Here is a 12,039-nt window from a genome sequence, read left to right as displayed (position 1 = left end):
ATAATAAACTCAGAAATTAACAAAACTCTATTTTATTTGGGACACTACCCAGGATGGAGGATAATCCCAGCTTTTATAACGTAGGTAGATTTGACTGAATCCTTGTTTCAGGTAGTTGCAATTGATACACAAGGCTTACAGGCAGGGGTAGTTTAATTAAGAATACCCACTAACGATATCAAAGTCAGTGGATTACCTGTTAGTCAGGTTATTCAACCCTTCAATGTGTAAAGTCTGGTAGTTTTAACTTTACAAGCTAGACTGGTTTGAACTGAGACTTTGTTTCCAGAGATTGTTTCAGGTTGTCATAGGTTTGTTGGATGTCCTCTGTTCTTATTTAATGAGTGAGAAATAATAACTGGCACAGACACGGAGGCCTGTGAGAAGTTAAGGTTAAGTTTTCAGGAGCAGAGAGCAAGGCCTAGATAAGGCACTTCAGCACTGAGTACAACATTGGGGTTGTCCCCTCTTGCTTATATAGCTTTGTGACTCTGGGTGAGTGTCATAAAACAAGTATTCTCCCAAGAGGTCCTGCATTTATTATGCTCTCTCTTTTGAGTGTGACATTTGAGATACCAGAGTCTAGTTTGCAGAAGGAATTTTAGGAATACCAGAGGAAAACCTATTGTGAAATGAATGTTGTCTTCAGAGCTTGGTGCTCAGTATGTAACCACAACATGAGATGCATTATTCAGTAACTGTTCCTTAAATGAGATGGGATGTTTGCTCTTGGCATTTTAGAAAAGGGAAGTTGCTACTTTCTGCCACAGAGCTCTACAGACCTTTTAAATCCCTCCTGGCATGGAGGCTTCACCACTTCCCTAGGCGGCTTGTTCCAGGGCTTGACAAATCCGCTCGGTAAAAGAAACTTGAGGCCGTTCCCTCTCACCCTACCACCTGGTACTAGGGAGAAGAGTCTACCCCACACCTCCCTCCAGGCTCTTTCCAGGTAGCTGTAGAGAGCAAGCAGCCTCCAGCCCAAAGCCCAGCTCCTTCAGCTGCCCTTTGTCAGCCCTTTCTCCGCCCAGCCCCCGCCCACCCCTCAGGGACCCGCCCGCCCCTCAGGGACCCGCCCACCCCTCAGGGACCCGCCCTTGTGACGGCCGTGGACAGAGTCCCGAGCCGCACTGGCGCCCCCTGCTGGAGCAGCGGGGAAGGGAGGAGAGTGGCAAGTTTGGGAAGGCGGAGAGAGAGACTTTGCTGGAGATGGAGTGGATCGGAGCCTGGAGGGCGCAGCTGGTGGAGCTCATGTGCTGCATGGGTCAGTAGCTCAGCTGGGCACTGCGTTAGCAGGGCTGCCTCTAGGAGAGAGTAGAGCTCTCCCTGCAGGAACTTCTCTCCAGACCTTTGCAGTGGGTTATGTCTTAGTTTGGGAGTTTCTTTCCTAGTGAGCTACCTGTCTTCTGGTTACTTCATGTGGGGGGGACTGTCTGGGGGGCTCTGCTTTAAGCTTTAGCATACTGAATACTACATGAACACACGTTGCACTGTGTTTTCTTCCTAGTGTGTGTTTGCTGTTCTGGAGAAATGTTTTTTTTTTTTTTTAAATGAAAAAATCACAGTTGTGGTGGGTTTTGTTGTTTGGCTGGGATTTTTTTTTTTGTTGGTAGGTTTTGTTGGGTTTTGTTCCCTTTAGTTCTAGATGTTCTAGTTTAGATGTTTTTCGCAACATGACAGATAACAGCTTTTCTTCTTGTTACACACTTGTATACATCAGGTACAGAGTTTTCCTGCAGGTGCTTGTATACTATATACAAAAATAAAAGGAACAGTAAGTTTCTCTTATGTATCTTGGCATTTAAATTGAAAAAAAAATTGAAAATAGATTTGAAATTAGTAGTGATTGTATATTCTGACGAGATACAAGGAAGAAGTGAGGTTTAAAACTCTTTTTTGTTTTTTTCTTTTCTTTTACTGCAGTCAAACTAGCATTTCCCAAAGTGTAAACTTCTGTGATAGACAAAACTAGCTGAGGTTTCTTTAGGAGAAAAGACACATTGTTACACTGGCGATCTGGAATACTGAATTTTGCAGCTGAGAAAACTTGTGTTCCTTTTAAAACAACTACCCATAATGAAACAGTTACAAGTTAAAGTATTGCTTCATTTCTTGTCTTTCTGAGAGTTTCTTGTTCTCTACTTGCACCAAATCAAAGCTTCTGCTATATTTGAATATATAACTAGTGTTGGAAATGCTGTCCTGCTTAGGTGAAAGCTATAGGGGAATGTATATCTAGCAAAAAGTTCTCTTTGTCAGCCAGGTGTTTTTGGGTTGTGTGGTTTGTTTTTTGTTTGTTTTGGGTTTTGTTTTGTTTTGTTTTGCTTTGTTTTCCCTTCAGTAGCACAGCTTTATTCTTTAGTTCATCTCTTACCCCTCTTTTTGGGCCCTCAACTAGCATAAGAGGGTGTGAAGCTGTGAAGTAGGGGAAAAAAAGCATAAGCCAGGAACTTGGAAGAACTTGAGTGGCATGGAAAAGGCATTTAGGGAACAGCAGATATTAAGTATAGAGCTGAATGTACTTGTACACTACATATCCTACTTGAAGAACTCTTTGCCACGGTGAACTATGACTGCAGAAGTTGCAGGTGTGTTAAAAAAGGATTGGAAAAAAATTAACAAGTTAAAAACCATCTATGACTTGCAAAGATATGTATAAGCATGTAGAATGTCTGTGAGTCACATAAGGGAGGAGTACACATAGGCTTTGGTGGCTTTTCCTTGCCCTGTTTTTGCATTTGTTCCTGAATACTCATTTCTCACCACTGTTGGGAGCAGCATAGGGTGTTTTGTTTGGCCCAGGATGGATGCTTTTATGATCTCCATTTACACCAGAGTCTTGAATGTCCATGAATATGGACCTTCTGTGATTTTTTTTTTTTGTAATTACTTTTGCTATTTTTGACCATTCTGAAAACAGTGTTTTAAAATGTAAAATCCAGGATCTGTTTGAGTTGTCTAGTGGTGGCACTAGCTGTGGAAGGGGTATTGTTTTGTTATCTGAGATCATTTCTCATTCTCAGCTGCAGTATAAATACCCTGAGTCAATGAACCAGCTGCAGTTTTGTCGTACAGGGTCATAAGGGATCTTGCTATTTTAGGCTTGTGTCAAGGTCCGGAGACATTAGATGTCTCGGTCCAGAGACACAGTTCTTTTAAATATTCCCGTGTTGTGAAATTAATGGCACAAACGAGGCCAAAGTATCAACAGCTAGACTATTTATTACATAAATAAAGTGGACATAAGAAAGGAAGAGGGAGAAAATAGAGAAAGTGGACATAAGAAGGGAAAGGGAGAAAAGAGAGAGAGAGAGAGGGACGAGAGATAGAAGAGGAAAGGAATTATATTACCACACCCCTCATCCCCCCCAAGATAAAGTCTGTGGAGGAAAGGTGCTGCAGGAGATGTTGGGTTTGTAGAGAAACCGTGGTGAGGCTTTTGCTGGAGAACAGCTGTGGTCCTCTGGGGAGATGTTGGGTTGATACAGGAACAGTGCTGAGGCTCCTCTGGGCAGCCTGGGTCTGTAGAGAAGGGGTGCTGAGGATTTGGCTGGAGCTGTGGTCCTCCGGGCAGCTTCTTTCCTCCGGAGCAGCATTGTCCCGGCTTCTCAGCAGCCTGGCCCGTCTCCTGTGTTTTCCTTCATCTCCGTTTTTCTCCCCGTTTTTCTCCTCTGTTTGTCTCCTCTGTTTCTCTCTCCTGTTTCTCTCTACAAACCAGTAGTTGCTCAAGTCTTTTATACAGTTTTTTAGTCCTTAGGTATGTAGTCAAATATTGTCCCTCAGGAATTCCAGTGGCAGGAAATCTGTGTGTTTGGGCAAGACCCTGGCTGGAGGAGGGGGGAATCTCCGTCTACCCTGTCTCCATCCAGACAAGGCTCAGGAAACAGGTGGTGATTATCTTGCCCTAAAGGTGTGATGGCTGGGTCCTTGGGTCCATTGTTGTAGTCCCGTGTTATCACGATGCAATCACAAGCTGATTTGCATCCAGGATTGGTGGACAGGATTCTTTCCACCTTCTTTCCAGTGGCTCTGCTATCACTTTATCTTTGTTGACTCACATAGAGAGAGACAAACTTATTAGACTCTCACAGCTTGTACAGATGGTCTCAGTCCTAATGCACTGCAACTCCTTCTCTGGGGAGCTCCAGGACTGTGAATGGGGTCTATGGCAGTTTTACTGGCTAGTGACCATACACAGGTTTCGGGAGGTAAATTAACTCTGCTGGAGTGAGTGTTGGTGTTTCTCTAATGTGACTTAGTAGAATACAATTAGCTACTTCCATCCATAAGGGGCGTGCTTTTATTCCCTGAGACTGCAGCTTTTATAGTTTCTTCTTAACATTTTGTGGGCAGTACCACGCTTAAGGAACAAACTGCTGGTAGTGGTTGGGTCTCCTATCTGGGTTAGTGGACATCCATGTTTATTTTGTAGAGGATTAAAGAAAAGACAGCCCTTGTTCTGACTGAAGCTGTAGCTCATCCATGCATATTGGAACAAGGGTGATACTCCAGTCAAAAAGCATTGTGATTATAAAAAGTCAGCTTTCATATAGTAAGAGATCTTCTGTTGCTAAATACTTTCATAATTATTTGGATTTTAGACATCTTAAGTAGTATTTATAGCTCTTAAAAGTTTGCCGGGATAGTTTTAGTACATTCTTGGGAACAGTTGACTTTTCCTAGGAATCTACTTTTATGTTAGTAGTGCTGCTGTGGTACCAGTGGGGTTCTTGCCCTGCAGGAAGACACCTGCAACTTCTGCTCAGAACACTTTTTCATGACATGCTGTGATGTGATGCAAAAACATTTGTGTGCTGTTGTTTTGATCAGATATTTCAGAGCTTTTGCAGGCTATTCTGTTTTTAAACTTCATTAGAATGCTAACTTTATAAAGCTCTCCATAAAAAAATCAGTCTTCTGCATGATTTGTTGAGCCATTAACCCTGTTCTTTTTGTTTTTCCCCTCTAGATGAGAGAGACAAAGTACAAAAGAAGACCTTCACAAAATGGATTAATCAGCATCTCATGAAGGTCAGTTGATATTTGTGATGTCTGGATGACTGATTGCTACAGCAGTGATTGTGTCTTTTACTAAATGTTTGATTTCATGATACAGCTGTGTTGCATATAATGAGGAAGATCTTAAATACTGATATTTATGCATGTATTTTGAAGAGTCGTAAGGGAATTGAAATGCTGATGTAGAGTATCCCTAGGCGATCTATTTCAATACTTGAGTTTGAAGTTAAAATGAATCAAAGTTTAAGGGACATAATTTCTTTCTACAAAGCTGAACTCTCTGCTGGCATTATAGTGTCATGGATGTAGTACCACAAATAAGGAAAATTAATTTTTTTTTTTTTTTTGTAAGTACCATTTTGGGGAGAGAGAACTGACTTTGAGATGGAGAGTTCTAGGTCATTAAATAAAAATATATCTGCTAACTGTCAGAATTGAAAGTCAACTAATGAGTATAATGTTTAGACATTGTTGGAAAGATCTGCTTGTGTTCATACGTAGAGAAAAATACCTTTTTTTTTTCTTTTTTTTTTGTTTTCCCCCCTTCAGGGAGCAACCTAATTATCCCTCTGCTTCTTGTCTCTGCTTTTGTGGGTATTTGAGAAATGCTGGACACAGAAGCAGAACAGAATTTCTTCATGAATGTTAAAAATCCACTGGTTTTTTTGCCCCACAAATGTTTAAAAGACGCAGAATTATGAATCGCATCAATTTGAAACCTGTATAGCTCTTGGAAATGGCATGATGTAGGGACACAACAAGGCCCAGGGATCAGTGCTGGGCCCTGTCCTCTTCAACATATTCGTTGATGATCTGGATGAAGGGGTAGAGTCAGTCATCCGCAAGTTTGCAGATGACACAAAGTTAGGGGCAGATGTTAGTCAATTAGAGGGTAGAAAGGCTCTGCAGAGGGACCTTGACCGACTGGACAGATGGGCAGAGTCCAATGGGATGGCTTTCAACAAGTCCAAGTGCCGAGTGCTGCACTTTGGCTACGGCAATCCCATGCAGAGCTATAGGCTGGGGTCGGAGTGGCTGGAGAGCTCCCAGACAGAGAGGGACCTGGGTGTGCTGATCGACAGCCACCTGAATATGAGCCAGCAGTGTGCTCAGGTGGCCAGGAGGGCCAATAGCATTCTGGCCTGCATTAGGAATAGTGTGGCCAGCAGGAGCAGGGAGGTCATAGTGCCCCTGTACTCTGCTCTGGTTAGGCCGCACCTTGAGTACTGTGTCCAGTTCTGGGCTCCTCAGTTTAAGAAGGACATTGAGACACTTGAGCGTGTCCAGAGAAGGACAACAAGGCTGGTGAGAGGCCTTGAACACAAGCCCTATGAGGAGAGGCTGAGGGAGCTGGGATTGTTTAGCCTGGAGAAGAGGAGGCTCAGGGGTGACCTTATTGCCCTCTACAACTACCTGAAGGGTGGTTGTAGCCAGGAGGGAGTTGGCCTCTTCTCCCAGGCAACCAGCACCAGAACAAGGGGACACAGTCTCAAGCTGCGCCAGGGGAGGTTCAGACTCGAGGTGAGGAGGAAGTTCTTCACCGAGCGAGTCATTCGGCATTGGAATGGGTTGCCCAGGGAGGTGGTTGAGTCATCGACCCTGGAGGCGTTCAAGGGTAGATTGGACGTGGCACTTGGTGCCATGGTCTAGTCATGGGGTCTGTGGTGTCAGGTTGGACTCGATGATCCTCGAGGTCCTTTCCAACCTAAGTGATACTGTGATACTGTGATACTGTGATACTGTGAAGCTGATACAAATTCTATCTTTAGCAAGAAAGACACCCTTCTTCCAAAGTGTTCTTTGGGTCTTTCCAACCATGAGTGAGCCATTAGGAATGGTCCTGACATCAGCACCTGGGCAGTGCATAACCTTTCTGTGGGCAGAGTGAGTCTGGAGTCAGAGGGTCTTTTAGTCGTACTTATCCCAATAGGTTTTCCTTTATGGATTTGCTAGATCCAAAGGAATCATGCTGTGTATAAACATCTGCTCCAAGGACCTCTACTATAAAGGCACCTCTCTGTAATCATGAAATACCTGAGTGGCTTCATATTCTTGCCAAAGTCTTTCTAATTGAAAATGAGAAAAGACAAGAGTCTGTAGATCTGCAGCTTTCCCTTTCTGGATTTTACCTCATGTTTGTAACATAAGAAATGCATCAGTTGTGTAGAATGTCAGACAGATTTAGAGGAAAAAAGCATATAGGAAGATTGCCAGTACTCTTGTCAGCAAAATGCAGTCTTCAAATTAATCATCAGGCATTTCTTCTAATTGTGGGTGATTGTTGCCATGTTTGTAGAGACTACTAACTTTTTTACATATTAAAGATACATTTTAAAGATGCAGTTTTAATTTTCTGTGGGATGCAGAAAAGCTTATCTGAAGCTTTTTGGAGAGCAATCCTTTAACAAAAATTAAAAATGATGCCTGTTTTCACTGAAGAGCAGTGTTTCAATACTTTATTACTGTACACCATTACTTTACTTATAAGACATGCACAGTCATTGTTACCATACTGTCAGCCTCTTTGGAGTAGCTTACAAAAGATTTAGGCTCTAAACCTGTGAGGAAATTGGGGTAAGGACACTAAATCTTTTTGACTTTGTTGCCAAGGTCAGCAGTCTTAGGCCTTTATCTTCAAATAGTTCTCAGTATGAATGATTGCAGAGGTAGATATAGATAGATAGAAATATATGCCTGTATGTACCACTGACATTGATTTTCATCTCAGATTGCTTAGTTTAGAATTGAAGGGTTGCTAACTTACACAAGTATGATTTGCCTGTAGAGCTTCCATTAACTTGGAATGTATGTGGCTGTCGTAGTTTGGGCTGGGTGCCCTCTGCTACAGGGGTGTTTCCTGTGTCCAGAAGTCCAGCCCAGTGGGTGGACACAGGAGATTAGGTTATTTCCTACCATGATCCCTTGCACCACTATAAGTTTCGCAGCGGGGTCTGGCACTTCCTCTTTTCTTCCTCCTCCGTCAGTCGGTAACATGGGGGAGAGATCTCCTGGCTTTGGGCCTTGCTAGGCCCAAGGCCACGGGGGGATGGGCAGTCTCAGATCTGGCCAGCTGAGACTAGCCTAGCAATGGGAGGGGGAAGAAGGAGCCCTGGGGGTCTCGGGTGTACCCTCAGGTAGGGATGGGATTTCTCTGGGTCTGTTTTGGGTTCTTTTTCTCTTGTCACTGTATTTCTAGTTCTCTGCACGCACTCACTGTTCTATTTAAACTTTCCATCACTTTTGCAATCTGTTTGTCTGAGTCGTTATTTCTGCGCGTGGTGGGGAGGGGGGCTTGCCCCAACCCATTACAGTGGCAACTCAAATTTATCATTTGGAGGTACTCAGTTTGAAAGCAGTTAGTGATACAAGTGTCAAGTATCTGTTCTTACAGCTTTGTTTCTAGAGCAGTGGCTTGCACAGAAATCAGAACCAGACCTTCAGTGCTCTCTGTTAAGACACAAGGACATATGTAGAAAATACTGTGTAATGGAGGGAGTGTAGAAAAATTAGCACCATAAAAGAGTGCATTTCTAGCTGAGTCACTAGACCTCGCCTGGTCATTGCATTAAGTTGAATTTACATCCTAGTTTTCAGTCACCTTGGATTCAAACAAAATTGCATGTAACTTCCATTTGACCATTCACTGCCAATAGCTTTTTGCAGGAAAAAAAAATAAATAAAAAAAGGAGACAGGAATCAGCTTATTTCAGGCATCCCTCTAGTTTTTTTCAAGCTGGTTATCCAGACTTCTCTGGTAGGTAGAGGAGAGAACATGCTCTTCTAGATGTCCATACTGTCGAGGGTTGGAAGAGAAAGGCCAAAAGCCTCCTCCCTCCCCCCGGTAAAGTAAAGGGGAAGAAAGTTGAAATGGGAAAAAAAACCTCACAGCTGAATTAGCAAAGCAATGGGTGCTGTATATTTACAAAGCAATATAGGATATGCAGGGGAATACACAACATTTACAGTATTTACAATATATACAGAAATATACAACAAAGTAGCACAGAAATGAGAGTTCCCCCCTCTGCTGAGGGGGTTCCCCACCTCTGCTCCCCCCCTCTCCCCCTTTTCCCCAGAGAGGGTTAGAAAGAGAGGAAAGAGAAAAAAGGTAAAAGCAGTTATGTGTTAATTGGAAGGCAGTTAATACAGGCCTTGCAGTTTATCAGTTTCAAGGTCAAGCCTTGGCCGAAAGCCCAGAACGCTGTGAGCTGCAAACCACCCAAGGAGGGGAAGACAGACTGACTAGAAAAGTGCAGGAATTCCCAGGAAACTCTGCTGCACTCCCAGTTCAGAAGGTGCTTCCTCCCAATCTACCAATGAAATTAGTTTAGATCCGTCTTTTCATTTACAAACATCCGACTACAATATTCCCTTTCTTAAGGGGACAGCCTCAAACGGTCACACATACCTAAAGCCATCTACTATAGTGGGAGAGATGGATTGTGTCCTAGAAGTAGTTTTGCTCCACTGTCTGAAAAAGGTCATTGTACTTCAGCTGTTACTGTGTAGGCTTCAACAAGAGCTGAAAAGATGAAGGTCATTTTGAGTAATTGGGAGAGATCCTTGAAAACACCAGACAATGTGTGTGGACAGGACCTTGCTTTGAGCATGGGGGTGAGTTCCATTTTTCTTTCATATTTTTCCATCTTGCCTATTTTCTTTACTCTCTCTTTGCCCCATTTCTTTTCATTGTCATCTGTTTCTTGTTTGTTTTCTTTTATGTGCTTTTGTTTTGCTTTGTTTTGTTCTTCCTTTATGTCTCTCTTGTTTTTTACTCTGCTGGTTTAGTTCTTTCCTTGCTCATTTTATTTAATCTTCTGTTCTGCAGTCTTTGGGAAAGCAACTAACTTTTATACCTTTACAGCAGGTATTCAGAAGAGGGTTTTTTCCTCAGTTGGTAGCATTATGCTTTTAAGGGTTACCATTATTTGTTGGGGGGTAGCATAGAAGCCTACTGTTACTCATCTAAATAAATCCTGTATTTATGGAATTTGCTGAGTAACCACAAAATCCAAAATGGATGAGAAGTATTTATCTGTCTGTTCTACATTGCCCATCTTTAGTTGCATTCGATTCAAAGCATGTAGGTGTGTAGTATATCAAAATGCAGTGTATAAGTGCCTTATCAGCTCTGTTGACTAGTTAAGCATGTAATTGTGTACTTTGTTAAACTAGAAACAGTCATTGCAGAAATATTTCCTGTCAATTATCTTGAGTTGCATACTTTTAGAGACAGGTACATAATGTGTTATTTGCAAGATTCAGCTGTTTGAGTTATCTTTTAATTCCATAGTTTAAGATCAAGTGGACTGTCATTACATCTTCTAAATTCCTGAAGTTTTACTTTTGAATTGATACTAGATTTTCCAAGGACTGATATGAGCTTTGCACTTGCTAAGCCTGTTGTTTAATGTCTGATGGTGGGGCTCCAGTTTAAATGTTATCTCTTATTTCTTGTTGACATATGGGCCGGAGAAGTAAGATACTGAACTTTAGACTGGCCTGCTGTTGTATGAGCTTCCAGGGAGAAACTTGGACGCCAGCATATCATGTCAGTGCAGTAGAAGTCTCCTGTTTAACTTCCCTAAACCTGTCTCTGAGGCCCATTGATCCAGCCTGTCCAGATCCCTTTGCAGAGCCTTTGTACCCTCGAGGAGATGAACACTCCCACCGAGTTTGGTGTTATGTGCACTAAAGGGCCTGAGAGCAAGAAGGTTTGTATAAGTAGTTGGATAAAAGGCTTTTACAACAACTGTTTCTAGGTCAATGTTCAAAATCCTGTACTGTGTTGCAGTGGTAGCACATAGGAGAGAGCACAGCTTTTTGTTGTGCAAGGACTGAATGAATAATTCAGAACAGAAACCTGAAGCAATTGATTCTTGTGCGTCCTTGAGGCAGTACATGGCTTATAAAGCCACTTAGGTCAATTTCTTTGTGAAACTTATAGGTATGCACTTAATGGGAGAAGAACCATTCCTCCTAAGGCACGTGAAAACCAAAAGCTGTCACTTCACTGACTGTGGCAATACCAGCGACGAGCAGTGTGAGCAATCTGGCAGTGCAGGCCTAGAGCCTGACATGGTGGTAGGCCATGCTCAGCATAAATGCAGAGCCAGCTAGCAGTGTAGCAAAACAGTGCTGTGCCTGCAGCATGTAACTAAAACAAGACACTGGTAGCTATAAACATGGACAGTTATCTTGGGACAACAGGACATGCACCTGCATCAACAACCTCGTTGTGTCATTAGTAGTTGGACCAATAATCTGTAATAGTGCAATGTGTGCTCACTCATAGGGAACCAATGGAGCTATGCCAACAGGGCACTCTGAGTTTATATAAGTTACAGTATCACAGTATCACAGTATCACTTAGGTTGGAAAGGACCTCGAGGATCATCGAGTCCAACCTATCAACACAGACCCCATGCCTAGACCATGGCACCAAGTGCCACGTCCAATCTCCCCTTGAACGCCTCCAGGGTCGATAACTCAACCACCTCCCTGGGCAACCAATGACGAATGACTCGCTCGGTGAAGAACTTCCTCCTCACCTCGAGCCTAAACCTCCCCTGGCACAGCTTGAGACTGTGTCCTCTTGTTCTGGTGCTGGTTGCCTGGGAGAAGAGGCCAACCCCTTCCTTGCTACAACCACCCTTCAGGTAGTTGTAGAGGGCAATGAGGTCACCCCTGAGCCTCCTCTTCTCCAGGCTAAACAATCCCAGCTCCCTCAGCCTCTCCTCATAGGGCTTGTGTTCAAGGCCTCTCACCAGCCTTGTTGCCCTTCTCTGGACACGCTCAAGTGTTTCGATGTCCTTCTTAAACTGAGGGGCCCAGAACTGGACACAGTACTCAAGGTGCGGCCTAACCAAAGCAGAGTACAGGGGCACAATGACCTCCCTGCTCCTGCTGGCCACACTGTTCCTAATGCAGGCCAGGATGCCATTGGCCCTCCTGGGCACACTGCTGGCTCATATTCAGGTGGCTGTCGATCAGCACCCCCAGGTCCCTCTCTGTTTGGGAGCT

General features: G+C 43.4%; 1 protein-coding gene across 19 annotated transcripts in view; it reads left to right on the top strand.

Moving 5' to 3' along the window:
* Window positions 1-12,039, top strand: part of DST (dystonin) — a 523,559-nt gene that overhangs the window by 194,010 nt on the left and 317,510 nt on the right. For all 19 annotated transcript variants that reach the window (XM_068142981.1, XM_068142971.1, XM_068142968.1 and 16 more), the window contains one exon: window positions 4,967-5,028. In XM_068142981.1, coding sequence (XP_067999082.1) covers window positions 4,967-5,028 — 62 coding nt within the window. The remainder of the gene's footprint in view (window positions 1-4,966; window positions 5,029-12,039) is intronic.

This window comes from Melanerpes formicivorus, unplaced genomic scaffold, assembly GCF_026170545.1.
Source record: "Melanerpes formicivorus ecotype bairdi unplaced genomic scaffold, bMelFor1.0.p_v2 SCAF_9, whole genome shotgun sequence".
Lineage (NCBI taxonomy): Eukaryota > Metazoa > Chordata > Aves > Piciformes > Picidae > Melanerpes > Melanerpes formicivorus.
This window is presented reverse-complemented; position numbering and strand designations above follow the sequence as displayed.